The sequence below is a fragment of the Oncorhynchus gorbuscha genome, linkage group LG09 (genome assembly GCF_021184085.1).
Source record: "Oncorhynchus gorbuscha isolate QuinsamMale2020 ecotype Even-year linkage group LG09, OgorEven_v1.0, whole genome shotgun sequence".
Classification (NCBI taxonomy): domain Eukaryota; kingdom Metazoa; phylum Chordata; class Actinopteri; order Salmoniformes; family Salmonidae; genus Oncorhynchus; species Oncorhynchus gorbuscha.
Window position 1 is genome coordinate 10,707,799 of NC_060181.1, and position 10,890 is coordinate 10,718,688.

Here is a 10,890-nt window from a genome sequence, read left to right on the forward strand (position 1 = left end):
ATACGCTCATCGACCAAGACTTCACAAAATGGGACAGACACCAAATTGAGACTCTGCACGCAGAATTCTGCAAAAATATCCTCTGTGTACAACGTAGAGCACGCAGAGCAGAATCCAGAAAAGAGCCGTTCACTTCTACAACCACCTAAAAGGAAGTGATTCCCAAACCTTCCATAACAAAGCCATCACCTACAGAGAGATGAACCTGGAGAAGAGTCCCCTAAGCAAGCTGGTCCTGGGGCTCTGTTGACAAACACAAACACACCCCACAGAGTCCCAGGACAGCAACACAATTAGACCCAACCAAATCATGAGAAAACAAAAAGATAATTACTTGACACATTGGAAAGAATTAACAAAAAAACTGAGCAAACTAGAATGCTATTTGGCCCTACACAGAGAGTACACAGCGGCAGAATACCTGACCACTGTGACTGACCCAAAATTAAGGAAAGCTTTGACTATAAACAGACTCAGTGAGCATAGCCTTGCTATTGAGAAAGGCCGCCGTAGGCAGACATGGCTCTCAAGAGAAGACAGGCTATGTGCTCACTGCCCACAAAATGAGGTGGAAACTGAGCTGCACTTCCTAACCTCCTGCCCAATGTACGACCATATTAGAGAGACATATTTCCCTCAGATTACACAGATCCACAAAGAATTCGAAAACAAATCCAATTTTGATAAACTCCCATATCTACTGGGTGAAATTCCAGTGTGCCATCACAGCAGCAAGATTTGTGACCTGTTGCCATGAGAAAAGGGCAACCAGTGAAGAACACACACCATTGTAAATACAACCCATATTTATGCTTATTTATTTTATATTGTGTCCTTTACCATTTGTACATTGTTAAAACACTGTATATATATAATATGACATTTGTAATGTCTTCATTGTTTTGAAACTTCTGTATGTGTAATGTTTACTGTTAATTTGTATTGTTTATTTCACTTTATAATTCACTTTATATGTTATATACCTCACTTGAGAGAGAGAGAGACAGAGAGAGAGAGAGAGGGAGAGAGAGACAGAGGGAGAGAGCAAGCAGAGAGAGAGACAGAAAGAGAGAGACAGAGAGAGAGAGAGAGAGCAAGCAGAGAGAGAGAGTGAGAGAAAGAGAGACAGAGAGAGAGAGACAGAGAGAGAGACAGAGACCGAGAGACAGAGAGAGAGAGAGATGAAAATGGCTGTGGAGCAGTAGAACCAGTTATGTACAACTGATTGCAGTCCAGGAGGTTCTCTGGTCTGGTCATATAAATAATACCCCTAGAGGTTCTAATGGGCATCACCAAGCTCACACACACACACCCCCACGCACGCACACACACCCACACGCACGCACGCACATGCGCGCACACACATGCGCGCACACACACAAACTGCGTCATCATTGAGGTAAAAGCTTACACAAAACACACACACACAGTGTGGAGAGCAGGGGTGTATATAAGGGGTGTCTCTCTGAGCGTAGAAGTTCCTCCATCCCTTTCTCACACACACTCCTCCAACACTCTCTCTCTGTCTCCATCTCTTTACTGAAGGTAAGAACAGTACTTATTCTCTCTCTCTCTCTCTGATTGTTTTTCTCATTTTTTCTTATTCGTAAATGTAATTAAGAACAAATTAATTACCAAATTGTATGTAAATAGTAGTTCTTGAGTCAGGTACGAGAACAAGAACTTTGGAGAACAATCTTTTAATATATATATATATACTTTTTAATTAATCCAAATGCAATATTTTCTTGTTAAGTTGAGTTTTATCAAGTAGATAACTGATGTAACTTGGACTGCCGTGTCTATAATGATTGATCTGTTGAAGTGTGAATATAATTGATGTAACTTGGACTGCCGTGTCTATAATGATTGATCTGTTGAAGTGTGTAGATAATTGATGTAACTTGGACTGCCGTGTCTATAATGATTGATCTGTTGAAGTGTGTAGATAATTGATGTAACTTGGACTGCCGTGTCTATAATGATTGATCTGTTGAAGTGTGTAGATAATTGATGTAACTTGGACTGCCGTGTCTATAATGATTGATCTGTTGAAGTGTGTAGATAATTGATGTAACTTGGACTGCCGTGTCTATAATGATTGATCTGTTGAAGTGTGTAGATAATTGATGTAACTTGGACTGCCGTGTCTATAATGATTGATCTGTTGAAGTGTGAATGATCGGCTGAAGTGCAGCTTTATTGATTGTACCAGCTGCCGGCGATCTCACCGATCTTCCACATAGACCTCTTCACAGAAATCACAACATTACTTACCTTTGTTTCATTTGATCTTTTATGGTAAAAATAAGTCAATTTTACATAGATCAACTTTAGTGTCTCATCTATTCTTGAGTAGCTCATTTTATTTTGAGTATTTATCTGGAAAAGAAGTTTGGTAATTCATTAATCATTTTACTGGATGTGTTAAAGTAGCCGTGAAGAGGAAGGGAGGGACAATTGCAACTAAGTGCCTCCAGAACAGTCAATAACAATATTACATCACTAATGCCTCTGTGGGATATACTTTCAGTAAATCAGTTGCGTTGTAATGTAGCTTGGTTTTTAATGGAGTTGTAATGTAGCTTGGTTTTTAATGGAGCAGCACTGAAACCAATGTGGTTTGGTTTGAGTGGAACATCCAACCACATCATCGTGTTACTGTAGGATGTGGGAGGAGAGAGAAGGAGAGGGAGAGAGGAGAGAGAAAGAGAGGGAGAAAGGAGAGAGAAGGAGAGGGAGAGAGAAAGAGAGGGAGAAAGGAGAGAGAAGGAGAGGGAGAAAGGAGAGAGAAGGAGAGGGAGAGAAAAGAGAGAGAAGGAGAGGGAGAAAGGAGAGGGAGAGAGAAAGAGAGGGAGAGAGAAAGAAAAGAGAGAGAAGGAGAGGGAGAAAGGAGAGGGAGAGAGAAAGAGAGGGAGAAAGGAGAGAGAAGGAGAGGGAGAGAGGAGAGAGAAGGAGAGGGAGAAAAGAGAGAGAAGGAGAGGGAGAAAGGAGAGAGAAGGAGAGGGAGAGAGAAAGAGAGGGAGAAAGGAGAGAGAAGGAGAGGGAGAAAGGAGAGAGAAGGAGAGGGAGAGAGAAAGAGAGGGAGAAAGGAGAGAGAAAGGAGAGAGAAGGAGAGGGAGAGAGAAAGAGAGGGAGAAAGGAGAGAGAAAGGAAAGAGAAAGAAAAGAGAGAGAAAGGAGAGAGAAGGAGAGGGAGAGAGAAAGAAAAGAGAGAGAAAGGAGAGAGAAGGAGAGGGAGAGAGAAAGAGAGGGAGTAAGGAGAGAGAAAGAAAAGAGAGAGAAAGAGAGGGAGAGTGAAAGAGAGGGAGAAAGGAGAGAGAAAGAAAAGAGAGAGAAAGAGAGGGAGAGTGAAGAGGAGAAAGGAGAGAAAGAAAGAGAGAGAAGGAGAGAGAGAAAGAGAGAGAAAGAGAGAGAAAGAGGAGAGAAGAGGAGAGAGAAAGGAAAGAGAAAGAAAAGAGAGAGAAAGGAGAGGGAGAGAGAAGGAGAGGGAGAGAGAAAGGAAAGAGAAAGAAAAGAGAGAGAAAGGAGAGAGAAGGAGAGGGAGAGAGAAAGAAAAGAGAGAGAAGGAGAGGGAGAGAGAAAGAGAGGGAGAAAGGAGAGAGAAAGGAAAGAGAAAGAAAAGAGAGAGAAAGGAGAGAGAAGGAGAGGGAGAGAGAAAGAAAGGAGAGAGAAAGGAGAGAAGAGGGAGAAAGAGAAAGGAGAGAGAAAGAAAAGAGAGAAAGGAGAGAGAGGAGAGAGAGAGAAAGAGAGGGAGAAAGGAGAGAGAAAGAGAGGGAGAGAAAAGAGAGAAAAGAGAGAGAGAGAAAGAGGAGAGGGAGAGAGAAAGAAAAGAGAGAGAAAGGAGAGAGAAGGAGAAGAGAGAAAGAAAAGAGAGAGAAAGGAGAGAGAGAGAGAAAGAGAGGGAGAAAGGAGAGAGAAAGAAAAGAGAGAGAAAGAGAGAGAGTGAAAGAAAGGAGAGAGAAAGAGAGAGGAGAAAGAAAGAAAGGAGAGAGAAAGAGAGGGAGAGAGAAAGAGAGGGAGAAAGGAGAGAGAAAGAAAAGAGAGAGAAAGGAGAGAGAAGGAGAGGGAGAGAGAAAGAAAAGAGAGAGAAAGGAGAGAGAGAGAGAAAGAGAGGGAGAAAGGAGAGAGAAAGAAAAGAGAGAGAAAGAGAGGGAGAGAGAAAGAAAGGGAGAGAGAAAGAGAGGGAGAAAGAAAGAAAGGAGAGAGAGAGAGGGAGAGAGAAAGAGAGGGAGAAAGGAGAGAGAAAGAGAGGGAAGAGAAAGAAAAGAGAGAAAAGAGAGGGAGAGAGAAAGAAAGAGAGAGAAAGAAAAGAGAGAGAAAGAGAGGGAGAAAGGAGAGAGAAAGAAAGAAAGAAAGGAGAGAGAAAGAAAAGAGAGGAAAGAGAGAGAAAGAAAAGAGAGAGAAAGAGAGGGAGAAAGAGAAAGAGAGGGAGAAAGGAGAGAGAAAGAAAAGAGAGAGAAAGAGAAAGGAGAGAGAAAGAAAGAGAGAGAAAGAGAGGAGAGAGAAGAGGGAGAAAGAAAAGGAGAGAAAGAGAGGGAGAGAGAAGAGAGGGAGAGAGAAAGAGAGGGAGAGAGAAAGAGAGGGAGAGAGAAAGAAAGGAGAGAGAAAGAGAAGAGAGAAAGAGAGGGAGAGAGAAAGAGAGGGAGAGAGAGAGAGGGAGAAAGGGAGAGAGAAAGAAAGAGAGAGAAAGAGAGGAGAGAGAAAGAAAGGAGAGAGAAAGAAAAGAGAAAAAAAAGTAGAAAGAAGCAGTTTAATCATTTCCACCTTTATCTTGCAATTCTCCCCTCTTCCCTTCTCGCTCCCCCTCCCTCTTTCTCTTCCCCGCTCTCTCTTCCACTCTCTCCCCTAGATGACTGCAGGGTTGTGTATGTGTGTTCTGCTGGTGGTCCTGTGCACTAGCTGTTCAGGACGCGCCCACTTCTCTCCCCCCCTCCAAGAGGGCAGCCCTGCCCTGCCCCCTCCCTCTGAAGGTAAGAACAGGGAGAGGTGCCACATCCGGATGTTGAATACATTTCTATCGACGTTAAAACACCTGAGCGGCGCTTGACTTGTCTTTCCCGGTACATAAAAAACAATGGATACGTTTTCGTTGAAACTGGTACCGTGATGATATGAATGTTTACGCTTTTTTTTAATGGCAAATCATGTGCTCTAGAAAGACGCTATAGCAATAAAAGGTTTAATTCATGATATTATCATTCTTTCTTTATGTCATTTAGTTCCGTCAAAACAACCCAAGACAAATGCTAACAAGGTGGTTTGTATTTCCTTTCATAGCACGTCTCGAAACCAAAGCCCACTTCCTCTCCGAGCCATACCTCAGACATACTCACTCCTCTCCTTTGGTCAATACCAACCCATATATGGGAGAAGGCAGAAACTCCAGAGCCAAGCTCAGTGAACTGTTGGCTAGACTCATCTCCTCACAGAAAGGTGAGTTTTTAAAAAATGTAATAAAAATTACGGCCAACCAAAAGGCCTCCTGCGGGGACGGGGCTGGGATTCAAAATAAAAATATTAATAATACAATTTTGTCCTATAAAAATATAGGACAAAACACACATCATGACAAGAGAGACAACACAACACTACATAAAGAGAGACCTAAGACGAGAGTGTGAGTGAGAGTGTGTGAGTGTGTGTGTAGAGAGATGAAAGAGCTCACATTGTTCTCTTCAAGTGAACATTTTCTGAAGTCCCTTTAGAACCTGTCTCTATTTCTCTGGTTGCTATGACAGCGAGAGTGAGTTGAAGTCCCTTTAGAACCTGTCTCTATTTCTCTGGTTGCTAAGACAGTGAGAGTGAGTTGAAGTCCCTTTAGAACCTGTCTCTATTTCTCTGGTTGCTATGACAGCGAGAGTGAGTTGAAGTCCCTTTAGAACCTGTCTCTATTTCTCTGGTTGCTAAGACAGCGAGAGTGAGTTGAAGTCCCTTTAGAACCTGTCTCTATTTCTCTGGTTGCTATGACAGCGAGAGTGAGTTGAAGTCCCTTTAGAACCTGTCTCTATTTCTCTGGTTGCTATGACAGCGAGAGTGAGTTGAAGTCCCTTTAGAACCTGTCTCTATTTCTCTGGTTGCTATGACAGTGAGAGTGAGTTGAAGTTCCTTTAGAACCTGTCTCTATTTCTCTGGTTGCTATGACAGTGAGAGTGAGTTGAAGTTCCTTTAGAACCTGTCTCTCTTTCTCTGGTTGCTATGACAGTGAGTTGAAGTCCCTTTAGAACCTCTCTTTCTCTGGTTGCTATGACAGTGAGAGTGAGTTGAAGTTCCTTTAGAACCTGTCTCTCTTTCTCTGGTTGCTATGACAGTGAGTTGAAGTCCCTTTAGAACCTCTCTTTCTCTGGTTGCTATGACAGTGAGTTGAAGTCCCTTTAGAACCTCTCTTTCTCTGGTTGCTATGACAGTGAGTTGAAGTCCCTTTAGAACCTCTCTTTCTCTGGTTGCTATGACAGTGAGTTGAAGTCCCTTTAGAACCTCTCTTTCTCTGGTTGCTATGACAGTGAGAGTGAGTTGTTGATCCAGATGGCTGGTGTTTGTGAAAAGAAACCTGTAGTTTGTACATGTGTGAGCAGGTATATATTTTCGGGTCTGTCCTTCTATCTTCTTAAATGTATCTGCTTTGTCAGTGATAGTATCTCTATAGACACACATACAGAGAGAACAGACAGAGAACAGACAGAGAACAGACAGAGAACAGACAGACAGTAGCAAGGGGCTACTGAAGACAGACTGTGCCGACAGCAAGACTAAAATGTTAACCGTTTAGAGATGATCTTGCTCTCAGATAGCATGTTATGGTGCTCTCAGATAGCATGTTATGGTGCTCTCAGATAGCATGTTATGGTGCTCTCAGATAGCATGTTATGGTGCTCTCAGATAGCATGTTATGGTGCTCTCAGATAGCATGTTATGGTGCTCTCAGATAGCATGTTATGGTGCTCTCAGATAGCATGTTATGGTGCTCTCAGATAGCATGTTAGATAGCATGTTCTGGTGCTCTCAGATAGCATGTTATGGTGCTCTCAGATAGCATGTTATGGTGCTCTCAGATAGCATGTTATGGTGCTCTCAGATAGCATGTTATGGTGCTCTCAGATAGCATGTTATGGTGCTCTCAGATAGCATGTTCTGGTGCTCTCAGATAGCATGTTCTGGTGCTCTCAGATAGCATGTTATGGTGCTCTCAGATAGCATGTTATGGTGCTCTCAGATGCTCTCAGATAGCATGTTATGGTGCTCTCAGATAGCATGTTAGATAGGTTCTGCTCTCAGATAGCATGTTATGGTGCTCTCAGATAGCATGTTATGGTGCTCTCAGATAGCATGTTATGGTGCTCTCAGATAGCATGTTATGGTGCTCTCAGATAGCATGTTATGGTGCACTGGTGTTATGGTGCTCTCAGATAGCATGTTCTGGTGCTCTAGCATGTTATAGATAGCATGTTATGGTGCTCTCAGATAGCATGTTATGGTGCTCTCAGATAGCATGTTATGGTGCTCTCAGATAGCATGTTATGGTGCTCTCAGATAGCATGTTATGGTGCTCTCAGATGTTCTGGTGCTCTCAGATAGCATGTTATGGTGCTCTCAGATAGCATGTTATGGTGCTCTCAGATAGCATGTTCTGGTGCTCTCAGATAGCATGTTCTGGTGCTCTCAGATAGCATGTTATGGTGCTCTCAGATAGCATGTTATGGTGCTCTCAGATAGCATGTTATGGTGCTCTCAGATAGCATGTTATGGTGCTCTCAGATAGCATGTTATGGTGCTCTCAGATAGCATGTTCAGATAGCATGTTCTGCATGTTATGGTGCTCTCAGATAGCATGTTATGGTGCTCTCAGATAGCATGTTATGGTGCTCTCAGATAGCATGTTATGGTGCTCTCAGATAGCATGTTCTGGTGCTCTCAGATAGCATGTTCTGGTGCTCTCAGATAGCATGTTATGGTGCTCTCAGATAGCATGTTATGGTGCTCTCAGATAGCATGTTATGGTGCTCATGTTATGGTGCTCTCAGATAGCATGTTATGGTGCTCTCTCAGATAGCATGTTATGGTGCTCTCAGATAGCATGTTATGGTGCTCTCAGATAGCATGTTATGGTGCTCTCAGATGTTATGGTGCTCTCAGATAGCATGTTATGGTGCTGATAGTGTTATGGTGCTCTCAGATAGCATGTTATGGTGCTCTCAGATAGCATGTTCTGGTGCTCTCAGATAGCATGTTATGGTGCTCTCAGATAGCATGTTCTGGTGCTCTCAGATAGGTTATGCTCTCAGATAGCATGTTATGGTGCTCTCAGATAGCATGTTATGGTGCTCTCAGATAGCATGTTCTGGTGCTCTCAGATAGCATGTTATGGTGCTCTCAGATAGCATGTTATGGTGCTCTCAGATAGCATGTTATGGTGCTCTCAGATAGCATGTTCTGGTGCTCTCAGATAGCATGTTATGGTGCTCTCAGATAGCATGTTATGGTGCTCTCAGATAGCATGTTCTTGAATTGGAATACAAAAAGTAGCTGGCAATAACTTAATTATACCTTACTGAAGTTACGATTAGAGCTGTGTTCGATAAGAGGTGCCGTTACTCTCGAGCTCTCCATGGTTCTAAGTCCATGTGAGATAAATATTGATGTGCTGAGTTCAAGTCTCAAACTCAACAAGCCAGAGATTCCAACTTTAATGTTTAAAAAGTTCCTGTTTATACTTTTTTTTACCATGAAATCATCACAAGCTATACATATAGTCTGTTATCACGTACATACCTCTACTATGTAAATTAGACAGAAACATGGTGAAGAGGGTGAAAGGTCAGATAAAAAAATGGAGCACAAAAGAGAGAGAGAGAGATAAGCAAGCCAGAAAAAAAGAGAGATGGAGAGATAAAGACGGGTCATTGAAAGAGATGGAGGGAGAGATAGAGAGAGAGGGAGAGAGAGAGGAAGAGATGGAGAGAGGGAGAGGGAGAGATGGAGAGAGGGAGAGATGGAGAGGGAGAGAGGGAGAAAGAGATGGAGAGAGAGAGAGAGAGAGATGGAGAGAGAGAGATATGGAGAGAGAGAGAGAGAGAGAGAGAGAGAGAGAGAGGAAGAGATGGAGAGAGATGGAAGAGATGGAGGAGAGAGAGAGAGAGAGAGAGAGAGAGAGAGAGAGAGAGAGAGAGAGAGAGAGGAAGAGATGGAGGGAGAAAGAGATGGAGAGAGAGAGAGAGAGAGATGGAGAGAGAGAGATATGGAGAGAGAGAGAGAGAGAGAGAGAGAGAAGAGGAAGAGATGGAGGGAGAGAGAGATGGAGAGAGAGAGAGAAGAGATGGAGGAGAGAGAGAGAGAGAGAGAGAGAGAGAGAGAGAGAGGAAGAGATGGAGGGAGAGAGAGATGGAGAGAGAGAGAGAGATGGAGCGGTGTAATTGTGCCTCTGAACCTCATTAGTAAAAGCTGTTATTAATTCTATAACCAGATGGAGGGTTGGGCTTAGAACACTGGCCTCTGACACACACACACACACACACGCACGCACCGCGCACACACACACACACAGAGAGAGAGAGATCATTCTGAGATCTGTGAAGTGCCTTGGCTCAAAGGGAGCATGTGAGAGGACTAGATGTAACATGCTTGACAGTTACACCTCCTACACTGACAGTGTGTGTGTGTGTGAGAGAGTGTGTGTGAGGTAGTGAGGGGAGTGATAAAAGCTCCACAGTGACACTAACACCATGGATATTACCATCACACGCCAGTCAAACCACCAGTCAGATGTTACCAGTGTCATCCTCGTCCTATATTACCATCACACCAGTAAAATATTTTTTTTAAATGGTGTTATAGCTCTCCTTCTTTCGCTCTCCTCCCTCCCCCCTCCCTTGCTCCTCCCTCCTCCCTCCCTTGCTCCTCCCTCCCTCCCTTGCTCCTCCCTCCTCCTCCCCCCCCTCCCTTGCTCCTCCCTCCAGGTTACATCAGTGGGAACTCAACAGTGAAGAGCAGAGCCAGCGGTCTCAGTGCTAACCACCTGATAAAAAACCGAGACTACACCGGGTGGATGGACTTTGGCCGCCGCAGCGCAGAAGAAAAGGAGCACTCCTCGTAGAAAAGTAGTCCCTCTCCACAAGAAAAGAACAAGTCACTGTCTCGTCATGAGTGTATTTATTCTGTATTTGATGTACATTTCTTTGTAAACACCATATGATGCAATATACAGCATCTACAGTGACAAGAAAAAGTATGTGAACCTCTTGGAATGACCTGGATTTCTGCATAAATTGGTCATCAAATTTGATCTGACACAGCGTGCTTAAACTAAATAACACGCAAATAATTGTATTTTTCTTGTCTATATTGAATACATAATTTAAACTTTCCCAGCGTAGGTTGGGAAAAGTACGTGAACCCCTAGACTAATGACTTCTCCTAAAGCTAATTGGAGTCAGGAGTCAGCTAACCTGGAGTCCAATCAATGAGACGAGATTGGAGAATTTGGTTAGAACTGCCCTGCCCTATTCACAAGGATCATTGCCTGATGTGAACCAAGCCTCGAACAAAAGAGATCTCAGAAGACCTAATATTAAGAATTGTTGACTTGCATAAAGCTGTAAAGTGTTATAAAAGTATCTCTAAAAGCCTTGATGTTCATCAGTCCACGGTAAGACATGGTCTATAAATGGAGAAAGTTCAGCACTGTTGCTATTCTCCTTAGGAGTGGTCATCCTGCAAAGATGACTACGAGAGCACAGCGCAGAATGCTCAACGAAGCTAAGAAGAATCCTAGAGTGTCAGCTAAAGATTTACAGACATTTCTGGAACATGCTAACATCTCTGTTGAAGAGTCTATGATATGTAAAACACTAAACAAGAATGGTGTTGGTGGGAGGGAGAAGCAGAAGAAGCCACT

The 10,890-nt window shown here is 43.3% G+C and overlaps 1 protein-coding gene across 1 annotated transcript; it reads left to right on the forward strand.

Annotated features, from left to right (window-relative positions):
• Nucleotides 1-1,437: 1,437 nt before the first annotated feature.
• On the forward strand, nucleotides 1,438-10,634 carry LOC124042676 (cholecystokinin-like). The gene is made up of 4 exons (XM_046360759.1): nucleotides 1,438-1,545; nucleotides 4,852-4,972; nucleotides 5,280-5,435; nucleotides 9,953-10,634. The coding sequence occupies exons 2-4, from the start codon at nucleotides 4,852-4,854 to the stop codon at nucleotides 10,087-10,089; spliced, it is 414 nt and encodes a 137-aa protein (XP_046216715.1). The 5' UTR covers nucleotides 1,438-1,545; the 3' UTR covers nucleotides 10,090-10,634.
• The last annotated feature ends 256 nt before the right edge of the window (nucleotides 10,635-10,890 follow it).

What these genes read in the sequence shown, in the direction of transcription:
- LOC124042676 (XM_046360759.1), top strand. Translation starts at nt 4,852, where the DNA reads ATGACTGCAGGGTTGTGTATGTGTGTTCTGCTGGTGGTCCTGTGCACT. An exon ending in CCTGCCCCCTCCCTCTGAAG is followed by an intron (nt 4,973 to 5,279) that starts GTAAGAACAGGG and finishes TTCCTTTCATAG; the next exon opens with CACGTCTCGAAACCAAAGCC. An exon ending in ACTCATCTCCTCACAGAAAG is followed by an intron (nt 5,436 to 9,952) that starts GTGAGTTTTTAA and finishes TCCTCCCTCCAG; the next exon opens with GTTACATCAGTGGGAACTCA.